Source organism: Pistacia vera, unplaced genomic scaffold (genome assembly GCF_008641045.1).
Source record: "Pistacia vera cultivar Batoury unplaced genomic scaffold, PisVer_v2 Contig398, whole genome shotgun sequence".
Classification (NCBI taxonomy): domain Eukaryota; kingdom Viridiplantae; phylum Streptophyta; class Magnoliopsida; order Sapindales; family Anacardiaceae; genus Pistacia; species Pistacia vera.
Window position 1 is genome coordinate 837,002 of NW_022196221.1, and position 15,617 is coordinate 852,618.

General features: G+C 34.8%; 1 protein-coding gene across 1 annotated transcript; it reads left to right on the forward strand.

Moving 5' to 3' along the window:
- The first annotated feature begins 315 nt into the window (after positions 1-315).
- Positions 316-9,530, forward strand: LOC116141350 (putative disease resistance protein RGA3). The gene is made up of 6 exons (XM_031426862.1): positions 316-517; positions 4,207-4,448; positions 5,681-6,776; positions 6,958-8,375; positions 8,711-8,830; positions 9,486-9,530. The coding sequence occupies exons 1-6, from the start codon at positions 316-318 to the stop codon at positions 9,528-9,530; spliced, it is 3,123 nt and encodes a 1,040-aa protein (XP_031282722.1).
- Positions 9,531-15,617: the final 6,087 nt, after the last annotated feature.

Genomic DNA, 15,617 nt, shown 5'->3' on the forward strand with positions numbered 1-15,617 from the left:
GACCTGACAAAGCTCAGCTGCACCACAATGAAAGATGCCCTAGCCAGAGTTGTGATCCAAATTAGGCGGGAGGAAGACGAGGTGAACCAGATGAGGCATGCCAGATATGATGACCGTCACCAAAGGCGGAATGAAAGAAATCTAGAGTCGAGATCGTTTGAGCCCACTTATCAACCCCCTCCCCGCAATCCGAGCAGAATAAAAAAACCATATGATCGCTAGCCGACCAGAGCCGAAAATAAACCATCCGGATCAAACCAATTCAAGGCTTTATAGTACAACCTTAACATCGAACCAGCCTAGGTTATGACAATCATGAAAGGAATTGGACCTATCATGAAGTGGCCAACCAAGCTCAATCTTGACGCGAAGAGCGACACGACCAAGTGGTGCGAATTCCACAGTGACCATGGTCATAATATCGCCGATTACATCGCCTTAAGATTGGAAGTTGCAGCACTACTGAAAAAGGGACATCTCCGAGACCTATTGACACATAAATGGAAGAATACAGTCGGTTAGAGAAGCTCGAAGGAAACATCTCCCCCTCCACGTGAACCAGCATCAAAGGGGTTCTGCTCCATTATCTCTGGAGGCTTGAAAATCAGTGGGGTGAGTTATTCCTCAGCCAAACGCTACACCCGAGCCAAACATCACCTATAAGTTCAGTCCATTCATCCATCCCCTCAGGTGCATACCAACCAAATCATTCAGTTTGAAGATGACGAGCGAATCACCCTTGCCGCCCCTCATCACGATGCTCTGGTCATCTTCCTCCAGATCGCCAACATCCTGATCAAGAGAGTATTCATAGACGGGGGATCCTTGACAAACACCCTTTTCCTCGAAGCAGTGAAGGCCATGAGACTGGATGAATCAAACATCAGCAGATGACTGACCATCCTGGTCAGGTTCAATTCTGAGTAGAAGTACACCATTGGTGAAATCGCCTTGTCTGTCTATGCTAGCGGAGTCAACAAGCAGACCATCTTCCTAGTGCTTGGTTGCCCTTCATCGTACAACGTCATTTTGGGTTGACCCTGGATCCACGATATGCGAGCTGTCCCATCCACCTTCCATCAAACTATCAGGTTTCCAACAAAATAGGGAGTAAGAGAAATCAAGAGCGATCCTAAGGCGTCCATAGACTACTGCAAAAATGCCTTCAAAGGCAAAGGTTATGCTTCATAGCAATTATAGTCCCACCCAACCCCTCTGACTATGCCAGATCAACCATCTATGGAATAGTTAGATGAAGTACAGCTACATTCGGACTATACCAATCGGAAGACCCAGATAGGCTCTCGCCTCAGACTCGAGATGAGAGAACGACTTATAGACTTCCTTAAACAAAATTAAAACTGCTTCGTCTGGTCCCACACGGACATGACAGGAGTCAACATCGAGGCAATCTTCCACCACCTTTATGTAGATCTGGATGACCTTCCAGTGAAGCAGAGGTGGAGGAAGTTCGCACTAGAACGCAACTGGTCATCAATGAACAGATTGACAAACTACTGAGTAATAGACTGATTAGAGAAGTGTACTACACCGACTGGCTGGCAAACGTTGTGATTGTGAAGAAAAAGAATAAAAAGTGGAGGGTCTGCATAGACTTCATAGATTTGAACAAAGTATGCCCCAATGACTCCTTCCCATTCCCACATATCGACATGATGGTCGATACGACAACAGGTCAAGAACTCCTAAGTTTTATGGATGTCTTTTTAGGGTACAACCAACTTTTGATGCACCCAGATGACTAGGAGAAAACAACTTTCATCATAGAGAGGGGAACCTACTACTACAAAGTAATGCCTTTTGGTTTTAAGAACATTGGGGCCACTTATCAACGGCTAGTCAATAGAATGTTTGCCAAACACCTCGGAGAAACCATGGAAGTATAAATGATGATATGCTCGTCAAGTCCCTTATAGCCGAACAACACCTTGACCACATCAACTAACCATTCGCCATCCTAAGGAAATACAATATGAAGCTGAACCCAACCAAGTGTTCGTTTAGGGTCTCATTAGAAAAATTCTTGGGACACATGGTGACTCAGCATGGGATAAAAGCCAACCCTGACCAGATTCAAACTATCCTTAACATATCATCACCAACTTGCATCAAAGACATCTAGCGCCTTGCGGGGCAAGTAGCTGCCTTGAGTCGATTCATCTCCAGATCTACTGACAAGTGCCACATTTTCTTTGCCATGCTCAAGAAATCCAAGAAATTTGAATGGACCCCCACATGTGAGGAGGCCCTGCAGCAGCTAAAGAGGCATCCCCACATCCAAGAAATTAATTAAGAGTGAGTAAGGGTGTCCTCATTGGAAGATTAATATGTTAAATTAAATTTTAATTTGGAAACTTTAAAGAAATTAATATGTTAGAACTTAAAAGCTTTACTCTAGTCTTATGGTAATAATGGACATTGTGGAAAAGATTAATTACGTAGCTGCACAAGAGCCCACAAAATGACAAGAGCCGGCAAAATGACATTAGGTTTGGTTATTATTACAAGGTAAAATTTAAAAATGAACAAAAAAACTTCTAGGTTTGTTAATTTAGCTAAACACCCATAATAATAAAAAGTTTATAAATTGACAAAAACACCTCCACCAACCCATACTTGCTAGATTCCTGCCACCATTGTCGGAATCTGGTGTCATTGAGCACGATTGGCCAGATTTGGCCGATCGTGTGCCGCTATGGCTTTTTTCGGCCAGATCCACCACAGATTCGATTGGAAAAGGTCAGATCTAGGCACATCTGGCGCTCACTGAAGGCCACAGATATGGTCATCGTTGACTATCAACGACGGCCATATATTAGCTGTCGTTGACGGCCACATGTGGCTAAAGATCTGGCCTTCAATGGCTAGATCTTTAGCCTTGGATCTGGCCAGAAAAGGTCAGATCGACGTATTACCTACCAGATTCAGTAGGTAATACGTCGTTATGTCAGATTCTGACCACCTTCCAATGGTGGTTGTCGGAATCTAACAAATGTGGATGGGTGGGGGTGTTTTTGTCACTTTATAAAAATTTTTGTTAGGAGTGTTTAATTAAATTAATAAACCTATGGGAGTTTAAAATAATTGAATATTATAAAATATGATTTTGAGAATAGGAAAACAAATATAACTGGCCTTTACCCTTTCTCTCTAACTCTACACGTCATGATGAAGGTTCATCTCCCCTTCCCACGTGTGACCCCTGCCACCAATAAAAAAAAAAAAAAAAACTCCTTTTGCTTTCTGCTCTTTGTGAGGCGTGTAGTTCCACGAGTCAACCGGCCCCACGTGTTCTCAAAGTCAAGAAAGTAACCAATCAGGAGATTAGATGGTTCCCTCTTTAAAATTTAATGCTTCTCAACCGAGTTTAGTTGATTGGACACGTGTCAACCTGTCATAGCATATGAAAAACTATCGGCTCTACCCACGGTCACCTTACTCACCTTTTACTAAACAACAATGCTATAGACACCGGCGTTTTTATACCGAAATTTTGTACTGGCTTACATGTATACTAACTCAGACCAATCAACTCATTTGACCTTATTAAATTTTTTCTAATGAACGGCCGTCCATAACATATGGACGACCGTTCACTAACATGGACTCCCGTCCATATTTAAAGGACGCCCGTCCATTGGTAAATGAAATAAAAAATTTAAAAATTAAAAAAAAATCTGGAATGGACGCCCGTCCACAATTAATGGACGCCTGTCCATTGTGTAAGGACGGCCGTCCGTATGTAATGGACGCCCGTCCATCTAATTGTTTTGTTTTCAGATAACCATCTCCTCTCTTTTTCTTTGTCTTCATTGCCAGTGGTGCAGTCCATTTCACTGCCTTAAATAATGACTGTGGTGTTAGAGATTTTGATATGGAAAAGTATCAACTCTTGAAGCATTTCCGTTTTACTTGGCTTCATTTTCTGGGCTTTGTGCTTCATTTTCTGGGCAATATATGAAGCACTTGCAGGCTGAAGCTTTCAATTGAATTTTTTAAATGTTTGTTTTTTCCAGAACTGTTTCTGCGGATTAGCAGGTTTGGGAAAACTACATGGATAAGTATTTGAGTGGAAAAATAAGCATCTTTCATGCATGATTCTTTAACATGGACAATGCAGAAGTAAATGAATATGTTTAGGATGTTTGGCATTTTCTTATTTATTAATATCTCTCTTGTTAGTAGATGGAGGTGTTGGATCATTTGATGAAGATTATAGTGGGGGTGAGAGTGAGGCTCCTGAATGTTCCCGGACGCCACCCGGGGACCGTGAGCTTAATGACAAACTCTTCCGTAAATATGGTGGTTATATTAGCACCTTGAAGCATGAGTTTTCTAAGAAGAAGAAAAAGGGAAAACTACTGAAAGAAGCTAGGCAAATCTTGTTTGATTGGTGGAGTGTCCACAACAAATGGCCCTATCCGACGGTATAATTTTTCCACAGTTTTATCAGATTAACTAAGCAGTTGGGCTTGGAGCAGCAACTGGAGTCTGAGAAAGCGAGGAAGAGAAGAGGTGTTTAGAATAGTTTTTTTGTTTTTAAAGTATGGACGGGCGTCTATTCCCTAATGGACGCCCATCCAAATGTAAGGGACAAGTGTCCATTCCTAATGGACGCTCGTCCAAATGTAAGGGACGGACGTCCATATTAACTGGACGCTCGTCCATAAAATTTGGACGGGCGTCCATTGTTTTTTTTTTTTTTTAAACAAAACAATTTTTTATGGACGGTCTTCCATTCCACTATGAACGACCGTCCAGGATGTATGGACGATCGTCCAAAATCGTTGGACGGTCGTCTATTTATGTCAGTATTTAATCATCCAACTTGGAGGCCTCTACGTGTTTTGTGCAATTTTTTGGTGTAATTTTTTGGTGGATATAACATTTTTCTTTACTGAAATGTGGGCTTGGTCTGGTTAGCATCTTTCCTTAATTTTCTCCATTGATGCTTTTACACCCCCCCCCCCCCCCCCCCCCCCTTTTATTATCCGCACACCCAACACGTTTATCAACTTACTCTCACGTCTATTTCAATCTCTCAGTCTCGTTAACTAATTACCATCATTACATCTTTGATCCGACGCTTATAATTAGAGATTTCATTACAAAACAGTGTGTGTAGCCCTAGGGGTTCGTAAAGTCAAGAAAGTAACCAATCAAAGATTAGATGGGTCGCTCCATATATGACAAAGGGAATGTGAATGTAAAAACGCAGTTTCAAGACTGAAATTATATGGAAAAGTTGAGATGGCTTCAGCTTTTTGACCTATGCGTATGGTTCTCCTAAAATGAAGTTTCTAGGCACCGGAGTTGATGGGCAATCCATTCTTTTACTATTTGGTGGGTGACAGAATATCACAGAGCTGGGGCCATGCATATTCCGTCTGCGTCATCTTTGAATCACAACTATCTATCCAACGTGGGTGGTGGGTGGGGACTCCTTCCTCTAATTTTCTCACTCTGAAAAGTCTGTGTCTTAGAGAATTCGAAGGATCATCATTTTCATTTCCACAGCTACAAGCACCTCTCGAATAACTCATAATTTTCTTCGGTTCTTTTCTCATTCAAATAGTTACCATCTTTGATCATGGCTGAAGCAATTGTTTCCGCTGTCTTGAGGTAACTGGGTTCAATCATTGCTCAAGAAATACAATAGGAAGTGAAGCTAGTTGTTGGTGTCGACAAAGAAGTCAAAAAGCTTAGGAGCAATCTTGAAGCTATTGAAGTTGTGCTCGTTGATGCAGAGGAAAGACAAATGAAGGAGAAAACTGTAAGTCTTTGGTTAGATCGGCTCAAACACGTATCCTATGACATTGAAGATGTGTTGGATGAGTGGAACTACGCCATGTTGAAACTGCAAATTGAGAGACTTGAAGATGATGCTGTTCCTAAGAAGGTGTGTTTCTCCTTTCCCTCCTCTTGCTTTTCTTTCAAACAAGTTAGTTTACATCATGGCATTGCAATGAAGATAAAAGATGTAACTGAAAATCTAGATGACATTGCGAAACAAAAAGATAAGTATGCTTTTAACACGATTAGAAGCATTGAAAAGTCAGAACGACTACAAAGCACCTCGTTTGTTGATGTGTCTGAGATATGTGGTCGAGTTGACGACAAGAATAGTTTAGTACATAAGTTATGTGATAGTAGTGAAGAACACCTTCCTGTCATCCCTATTATAGGGATGGGAGGAATTGGTAAAACCACTCTTGCTCAATTTACATATAAAGACAATGAGGTGATAAACAATTTTGAGAAAAAAATATGGGTATGTGTATCTAAGCCTTTTGATGAGTATAGGATTGCTAGAGCAATTATTGAGGCTTTAGAAAGTTTTGCTTTGAATGTAGTTGAATACGAATCACTTCTTCAACATATTAGTAAATCTATTGTGAGAAAGAAATATCTTTTGGTCTTAGATGATGTGTGGAACGAGGATTACAAAAAATGGGAACCGTTGTATCATTGCTTGAAGAATGGTCTTCATGGAAGTAAAATTTTGATTACCACACGTAAGGAATCGGTTGCACGTATGATGGGATCAATTGATATTATCAATGTTAAGGAGTTGCCTGAAGAAGATTATTGGTTGTTGTTTAGGCAATTAGCATTTTTTGGTATGTCTCAAGAGGAGTGTAAAAAATTTGAAGAGATTGGTAGGCAAATTTTAAGGAAGTGCAAGGGTTTGCCTCTTGCTGTAAAGACTATCGAGAGTCTCTTGCGTTTTAAGAAACATAGGGAAGAGTGGCAAAGTATATTAGATAGTGAATTATGGAAACTAGAAGAATTTGAAAAAGAAATTTTTTGGCCATTATTATTGAGTTATAATGATTTTCCTTCTATGATTAAAAGATGTTTAATATATTGTGCCATCTTTCCAAAAGGACTATAACATAAGAAAAAATTATTTGATTAAATTATGGATGGCTCAAGGTTATCTTAAAGGAGAAGGAAATAAAATAATGGAGATAGTTGGTCAAGAATATTTTGACTACTTAGCATCACGCTCATTCTTCCAGGATTTCAAAAAAGACGATCGGAATAATATCTTAAAATGTAAGATGCATGATTTAGTACATGACTTTGCTCAATTGTTGAGTAAGAATGAATGTCTTCACAAAGAAGTTAATGGTCTTAACGAACCAATCATAAACTCTTCTTATGATGAGCACGTTTGTCACTTGATGGTTACAATTAATGAAGAGGATTCATTTCCTAATTCCATTTTTAGTCTTAGAAGGATTCGTAGTTTCTTATATAATTTTGATGATTCCCAGGTTAAATTGACTCCTAATATCTTACCAAAATTATTTGTTGAATTGACATCTTTAAAGGTGTTAACCATAGCTCCATCGTGGCGGCATGTAGATGTGATTGAGTACATTCCTAAAGAGGTTGGAAAATTGATACATTTGAGGTATCTTAATTTGTGTTTTTCACGCATGAGAAAACTTCCTGAAGCATTATGTGGATTATATAATTTGCAAACTTTAGACATTAATCAATGTAGAGAAATGGAAGAATTACCTCAAGGGATTGGAAAATTAATAGAACTAAGGCATCTAGAGAATTATGGGACCACGTCATTAAGAAAAATCCCAATAGGAATTCAAAGATTGAGTAATCTCCGAATCTTAAGAGAATTCGTGTTAAGTGGTGGTGGTGGTAATGATAATAAAACATGTAGCCTTGAAGGTTTGAAATACCTTAACCTCTTTGAAGAGTTGTATATAAGAGGACTGGGAAATATATCAGATGTGAACGAGGTTAAAAGATCAAAAATTAAGAACCAGAAAAATCTCCTTCATTTGACTTTAGATTTTAGAAAAGATGAAGGAGAGAGGACAAATGAAGATGATGAAGCACTTCTTGGAATCCTACAACCATCTTTAAATTTGGAGAAATTACGGCTAGATAAATACAGAGGCGACACTATTTTGCCCAACTGGATGATGTCCTTAACCAACCTCAGTCACTTAACACTCCGTAACTGCATAAACTATAAGCATTTGCCTCCCTTGGGAAAATTGCCATCCCTTGAATCGTTTTCAATATGGGCGATGAAGAGTGTGAAAAGAGTGAGTAATGAATTTTTGGGAATTGAAAGTGATGGCACATCATCTTCTTTTATTTTCTTCCCCAAATTGAAAACTCTCACTTTTCAGTATATGGATGAATGGGAGGAGTGGGATTATGAGACTACAAGAAATGGAGAAGAAGATGATATTACAATCATGCCATCTCTGGTTTCCTTGTCAATTTATATACTCACTCTTCTGTATAACCGTGGCCGTCCATCATCACCAGTCTTTTATGAGGAGGAGAAGATTGTTGAAGACAACCTGATGACGGTCAGATGTTATTTCGTCTTTGAAAAGCACTTTCTTTTTAAAATAATTTCCAATAATTGCTAAGATGTCTGTTTTATTTTGATTGATTCTGTAGATAATGTCTTTGAGAAGTTTATGATTCATTCATATACACAATTTGTTTTCTTTTATCATCAAGTGAAAAATTTAATGTTTTCTTTTATTCATATACCATTAAAGTTTCAAAAGAACGCAAATGGTGGGTTGTGAGGACTCACTTGAGGTTTCTCTTATTCAGTCGTGAGGCAAGTTACCTATGTTAAGACATTTTTTCTCTTTGAACTTACTGAAACCATGCCTCAATTTTCCCTCTGCAGAACTCTGAACCACGGTGGAAAAAGTTGACAGGCCTGGAAAATTGTCTCTGTGCAGCATTACGCGGTAAGCAAGACGGGAAGAATGGCGTGAGGAGAGTAGTCGAAGGAACTCAGTTAATGGTTGGCTATGCTTTCTTACTGATCCCTATGTCATTTCTTTAATATTCTGTTTATTTCTGGGACTGATCAACAGAGGAAATACTCCCGGGCAAAGCAATGAACGACAAGTTATTATCATTCAATGGTAGAAATTTCATGTAGGCACTTGTTCAAAAAGAAATTTCTTCACATGAAACAACAAGTGCTAAATCTTTTGGTTTCCACATTTACTTGGTGAGTAGCATCTCATCTATATTTCTATCTCCAAAGCGCTTCTTTAAAAGAACAAATTTTCATCTACAGAATTTCTATCATGCTGGAAAAATTTGACAGACCTGGAAATATCTTCTATGAGCGATGTCCACACTCAATTTTTCATAGAATAATCATCTAATATCGTTTATGCAATTTTTTTCTTCTAAGCCATGCAAATTTCTATTCGACCACGGTTTCAGATTTCTACCGTAGAACAAATATGGAACAGAGGAGGGATAAATCATAAATGTAGGAGATTATGTACTCAAAAGGACTCAAATGGTTGGTTATCCTTTCTCACTTCTCTTTTTTTTCTTCATGTTTAAACTAGAAAGTACATCAAAGCTTTATTACTGGTTCTGTAAGTCCTTTAATTTTTATTCAGAACTGTTTCTCTTACTGTTGGTTGCTATTTTATCAGGGAGCTTCTCAAATTACAGTGGATGCCCTCTATGACATCATTTGATAACTCATTTAGATAGGTTTGTTTTCTTGGTTATCTGTCTACTTAGTGGGGACATTGAAAAAGACGTTCTCTCTAGCTAATTAAACTTGGTTTTGATATGTTCATTTTGATGCAGTGAGCCAAGTTTAAGATGTCCTGAATTTGCAAAAGAATCAAGGTTGAATTATTGTGCATTAAGAAGTTTAAGGTATGTCATCTATTGTTAATGTTTTCTTGGTTCTTGTATTCTTTTTCTTGACCATAAGATTCCTATGTGAAGACATTAGTTCTCTTTCAGCTTATTGAAACCAGGCATCAAATTCTCTGTGCAAAAATTTGCAGATTGAGGTATCATGGTGGAAAAAGTTGACAGATTTGGAAATATCTACCTATGGCCGTACGTATATCTTAATTCTTAAAGGTGATAAACCCACTTTCCTTACATCAATTTTCTGATAATGTTTAGGTGCTGTTTTTCTCTTTTACACTAAGGCATGTAATATTCTATTTATAGCTTCAAATTTCAACAAATAGTCATTGTTTAGTGCAGCATTTTGTCTTCTGGAAGAAGGAAATAATAGGTGTTAGGAGGAACTCATTTAATTTTGGTTATAAATTTCTCCTCTTTCTTCATTTGTGATGTTTAAAAGCACTTCACAACATTTGTTTTCTGATTCAGTTATTTCTTTAATATGCGGAACTGATTTACTATTTGGGCTTACCTATCCTGAGAATTTGCAATTTCATTCACAGATCAATAGAGGAAATACCCCAGGTCAAAGCAATAAAGGTCCCGTGAATTGAGAAAATTATTACTATAAGATAACTAAATTTTAAAACATGATTTTAGATATTAAAAAATTTCTTTAAAATATTCTATTTAAGGTTTCATATTTCATCAAAATATTTACTGTTCCAGAGATGCATTTTGCGGTATGAAAGAGAGGAAGGATGGTTTTTGGAGAGTTGCTGAACGAACTATTAATGGTTGGTTATGCTTTCTCAAAGTTGCTCTCTGTTCTTTCTTTAATGCTTGATGTTTAATATGAAAGCATATCTGAAGAAAGCTGGTTCTGTTATTTCTTGATGTTCGCTAACTATGCTGAGAATTTCAATTTTCCCATTTGAGGCCGTAGCAATGGAGGATGAAATTACATCATGCACTGAAGAAAACTTGATTGAGGCACTTGTAAGCAGAAAGAAAATTTACAAGATGAAACAATTGCTTAAACCTTGGTCTTCAAATTTACTTGGTAGGCTAGCATTTGATGCTGTTTATTTCAATCTCCTACTTTCATCTTGAAAAATATTTACTGTCTCAGTGAAGCAATTTGCCTTATGGAAGAGAGGAAGAATGGTAATAGGAGAGTAGTCGAAGAACTTAATTAATGGATAGTTATGCTTTCTTAACGCAGCTCTCTGTTCTTTCTTCCTTTCTTATTCCTCAATTAGAAAGCATATCGCAATGTTATGTTAGTGGTTGTGTTATTTCTTTGATATATGTGCAGAATTTAAGATTGACAGAGTAAATACTGGAGGCCATAGAAATTGGTCAAGGCACTTGTAACAAAAAGAGAATCTACCTGATGAAACAAGTGCTCACTCCCTGGTTTTCACATTTGCAATTCGGTGAGCTTCCATCGTTAAGAGTCTGCAGGATTTTTTATAGCAATGTCTGCACTCCTCGAAGGTCATAACCCCACATGCCATATATCAACTTTCTGATAATGTTTTAAGTAATTCTTTCTAAAATAATAGTACTAAGTCATGTAATTTTCTATTTTAAGTTTAGAATTTCATCAAATTTTCAGGTTACAGGAAAGAGGTAGAATGGCATTAGGAGAGTAGTCGAAGAACCTTAACCAATGGTTAGTTATGCTTTCTCATTAATCTTTATTCTTTCTTCATTTTTTTTTTAATTGATGTTTAAATGGAAAGCATTTCACAGCTTTAGGTTTTTGATTCCGTTATTTACTTTATAACATGCAGAGTTGATTTAGTAGTTCAATGGCTTCCTATATATGCTGAGAATTTACAATTTCTGTCACTTGGGAGAAGAAATGAAGGTCCATTTTTTATCATTTGATAGTACAAACTTCATTGAGGCACTTGTCAACAAGAAGAAACTTTTGCCTGATGAAACAAATGCTGAATCTTCTGCTTTTCACAATTTCTTGGTGGGCTCTATAATTCTATCTCCTATTTTCTTCTTGAATTAGCATCATCACTGTCATACGGTATATCAAAGTGTTTCTTATTCTACCTAACATGATAGAAAGTTTACATTAAACGTTAAGTTATATAATATTACACTGCATTAATGAGAATAAAAATAAGAATATATTACTAAACGATGCAAATATATACTCAGAAATTTTGTCTTAAGAGGAGGTTTTGATTGCAAGAAGAGCAATCTCATTGTTAGCTCTCATTGAAGACCCTTGATTGGCTACTAATTATATAAAACCCATATCAATTAATTTGGCAAAAATTTTACGATTTATTCATTTACCTTGTAACCCAAATTATCGAGTGTTTGGGTTTGGGATCGGTTTTGTTTTATGTACGTTGAATCGAACCACAAAAAAATTGATTTCTCTTTTTTGTACCTATGTAATATATATGAACACTCTTGCAAAACCGAACCAACCTGCTTAGATCGATTTGGTCCGGGTCAAATTTTCGAGTTTGTATGGGTTGTACACAATCCTTCATGTAAGAGCACTTATTATGAAGTGCATATGTTATCATTGAAAAATATTAAGTACCCGTTATCAGAGAGTTTGTAATAAAGGGCTTTTTATAATATATATATTAATATAATGCTGAAGCAGACTACTTTTTCTGACGCCACGTAAGATTGATATATGATCGTCATGTAGGATGTCGTTAATTGGTCCACGTGTTTGTTGTTTATTGGGCTTGCTATAATAGAGATTATTCATATGCATTCAATTAATGTATTCAATACAAATATTTCACATTCCTCTTTTAATTTGAGATCTTTCACAAAACTGCTTCTTCTGACGCCACGTAGGATTGATATATGATCGTTATGCAAGATGTCGTTAATTGGTCCACGTGTTTGCTGTTTATTGTGCTTGCTATAATAGGGATTATTCACATGCATTCAATACAAATCTTTCACATTCCTTTTTTAATTTGAGATCTTTCACATTCTCTTTTAATTTGATAAATTACTAATATTTCACATATATGTTATTGATTTCCATGAATATTAAGAGATTGCTGTAATAGAAATTATTCGCATACATTAAATTAATGTATTCAATACAAATCTTTCACATTCCTCTTTTAATTTAAGATCTTTCACATTCCTCTTTTAATTTGATAAAGATACAACATATTTGTTCACATTCATGAAATTCAATAATACACTTTATTAATTCATTAATATTCAACATTCATTCATGCATATTAATTATTATTATTAATTAATATTAATATATTTGTACCCCTTCACATTTAATTAATTATTATTAATATTAATATATCTTTACCCCTTCACATTCAATTAAACAAAAATATCAAACATAATAACGAAAAATGATTTTTATAAAATGTATTATCATTTAACATTTAATATAAATCTGAAAATTTTAAACTCATCCAATAACAATAAAACATTTAAATCAAAATAACCATAACCAATAACATGCAAACACTTACTAAAAAATATCAAAAGTCATATTAATTAGCAATAATCTAATTACATTGAACATAACACGAACAGTTGTTGTAATAATTAATTATCATATAATATTACTTAATGACATCTAAAGCTATATAAGAGTAGAGAACTCAACAATCCATACACCTTCAAATATTTCTTTCATTTCACACAGATACCATTAACAAATGGAAGACAAAAGACCAACTATTGTCAATCCAAAATCCAAACAAACAGAAGCGTGTAGTAAATAACATCAACTGATTACTCTTATATTCATTCTACATATCTACTTTTACATGTCCATTTTTTTATTTTTAACAAGTCAAGCAGCAACGTCAGATGGTAGAAAACCTTAAAGTCACGTTGGACAAACTCAACACTGCTAGAGTGATGAACAGAGATATAATGAATGCTTTGTTAGAAATAATAGGCTCAACCGTGCATGTAATATTCGATTTACGGAAACGTGAATCTCTGATTATTGCTAAAGAAAAGGAACTTGGTATTCCTCAAGGAAAAAAATAGAACTATATATATAAATAGTTATATTATTAATAAAATCGATAAAAGATTCATAGTATATTGTTCCCACTGAATGATGATAACAGAAGCTAATATAAATACTGCTTATTCTACAGTTAATGCATAATAATTTTTAAATGTTATATTAACAAAAATGAATACCCAAACATAACTGATTAATGTTTCCAATAATTTTTTTAATTGTATAGTTATATGACTTAAAGAAACTTAATTAAAATAAAAAAATAATTTTTGACTTCATGGTTTCAATTACCAGTAATAATTTCTCAAAATAATATTTTAAATATATTTACTAAATCTAACTATTTATCACAATCTCTTAACTATTGATATTCTACATATATACATTTAATCTTTAAACATAAAAACTTGATTTAAAAAAAAAAAAGAACAATAACAAAAGGTTCTATTAAACTCCAGTTGTGTGAATTACAACTACTTTCCATTATTATTATGGAAAAATATTTATTTATCTACTAAATATGGAAAAAGAAATTAATTACAAGATAAGGTTCATTTATATACTTTCCAAAAGACTTTAACCTCTTTTTTAATTAATCAATTAAAAGCATTAATTTTTTTCATTCTAAATTAACCTTATTTACATAAAGTAATATTAACTCTTCAGATTTAATTTCAATATTTTCATTTTTATATTTATATGCAAGAACACTAACAAAGATTTAACAATATTTTCTAAAATGATTTTGTTGGTGATGCATTTTACTAATTATTAAATCGATAAAGGATGCATCAGTTGGAAAGTAAATTGAATGAATATATATATATGTTGGAGTTATGTTAGGTTTGAATTGTAACATTATTTTTTTAAATATATGGATGTGTGATTGACAAATTTCAAGTAAATGTAACTTTTTTAGATGATGATGTAGGATTTAATTCATGCAAAGGAGGTTGACTTTTTTTCGAACATTTATTATTTTTAAATCAAGAACTAAATTAACAATATTTATAAATATTTTTATTTCAAAATCTAAGAGTAGAAGGTTTTAATTTCCGTAAAAGAAGAATGACACAAGCTACAACAACTTTTGTACATAAATTAATGTGTACATAGATGAGTGTCCATAAAAAGTTAACTCGATAACTAAATAATTATGATAGCGAGCTAGAAAATTTATTTTGACGGCTAAAATTTGAAAGTTACATTTATGGGTACCAATTTTTTAAGTTCTTAAAATGTCTAGGAAACAAGGTTGCCGACATACTCCCTATTACCACTGTTGGGTAGATTGTCGCCCGATCTACGCCATGGTGCCAACGGTGTCGTAGGACTCGCTTCTGGCGATGGCCATTAGAATCGACAATGCTATCTGGTAGGCGACTCTGTTGGACAATTCTTCACTTTTTAATATTTTTTAAATAATTAAAATATTAAAATAAAACTGATTTTTGAAAAGACAAAAATACCCCTTTAGAAAAAGGAAAATTACTTACACAAACAACACTAAATTTAATGAACACATTACACACTACAAATTCAAATTTAAATAAACACTTTATATATTACAAATTCAACATATTTATTGATATTCATTTTTGAATGTGTAATGCGTATATTTATTTTATTTTCTCCTAATTCTATATATGCCAAAAAATATTCACATGAAAATCATATTAGTTTTTTAAATTCCATTATTTTTGCCGTATTTTGTGTAAGTCAATTCATACAGTTGGTCAACATAGCAATATCAACCACAAAAAATCACACGCAAAATAAGATTTAATTATTTGAAATAAACATAAAATGTTTCCACAAAACACATTGCCAATGAACAATATATAATTAACATTGCCAATGAATAATACATAATTATATACACACACTTAAGTAGAACTACAATTTTTCT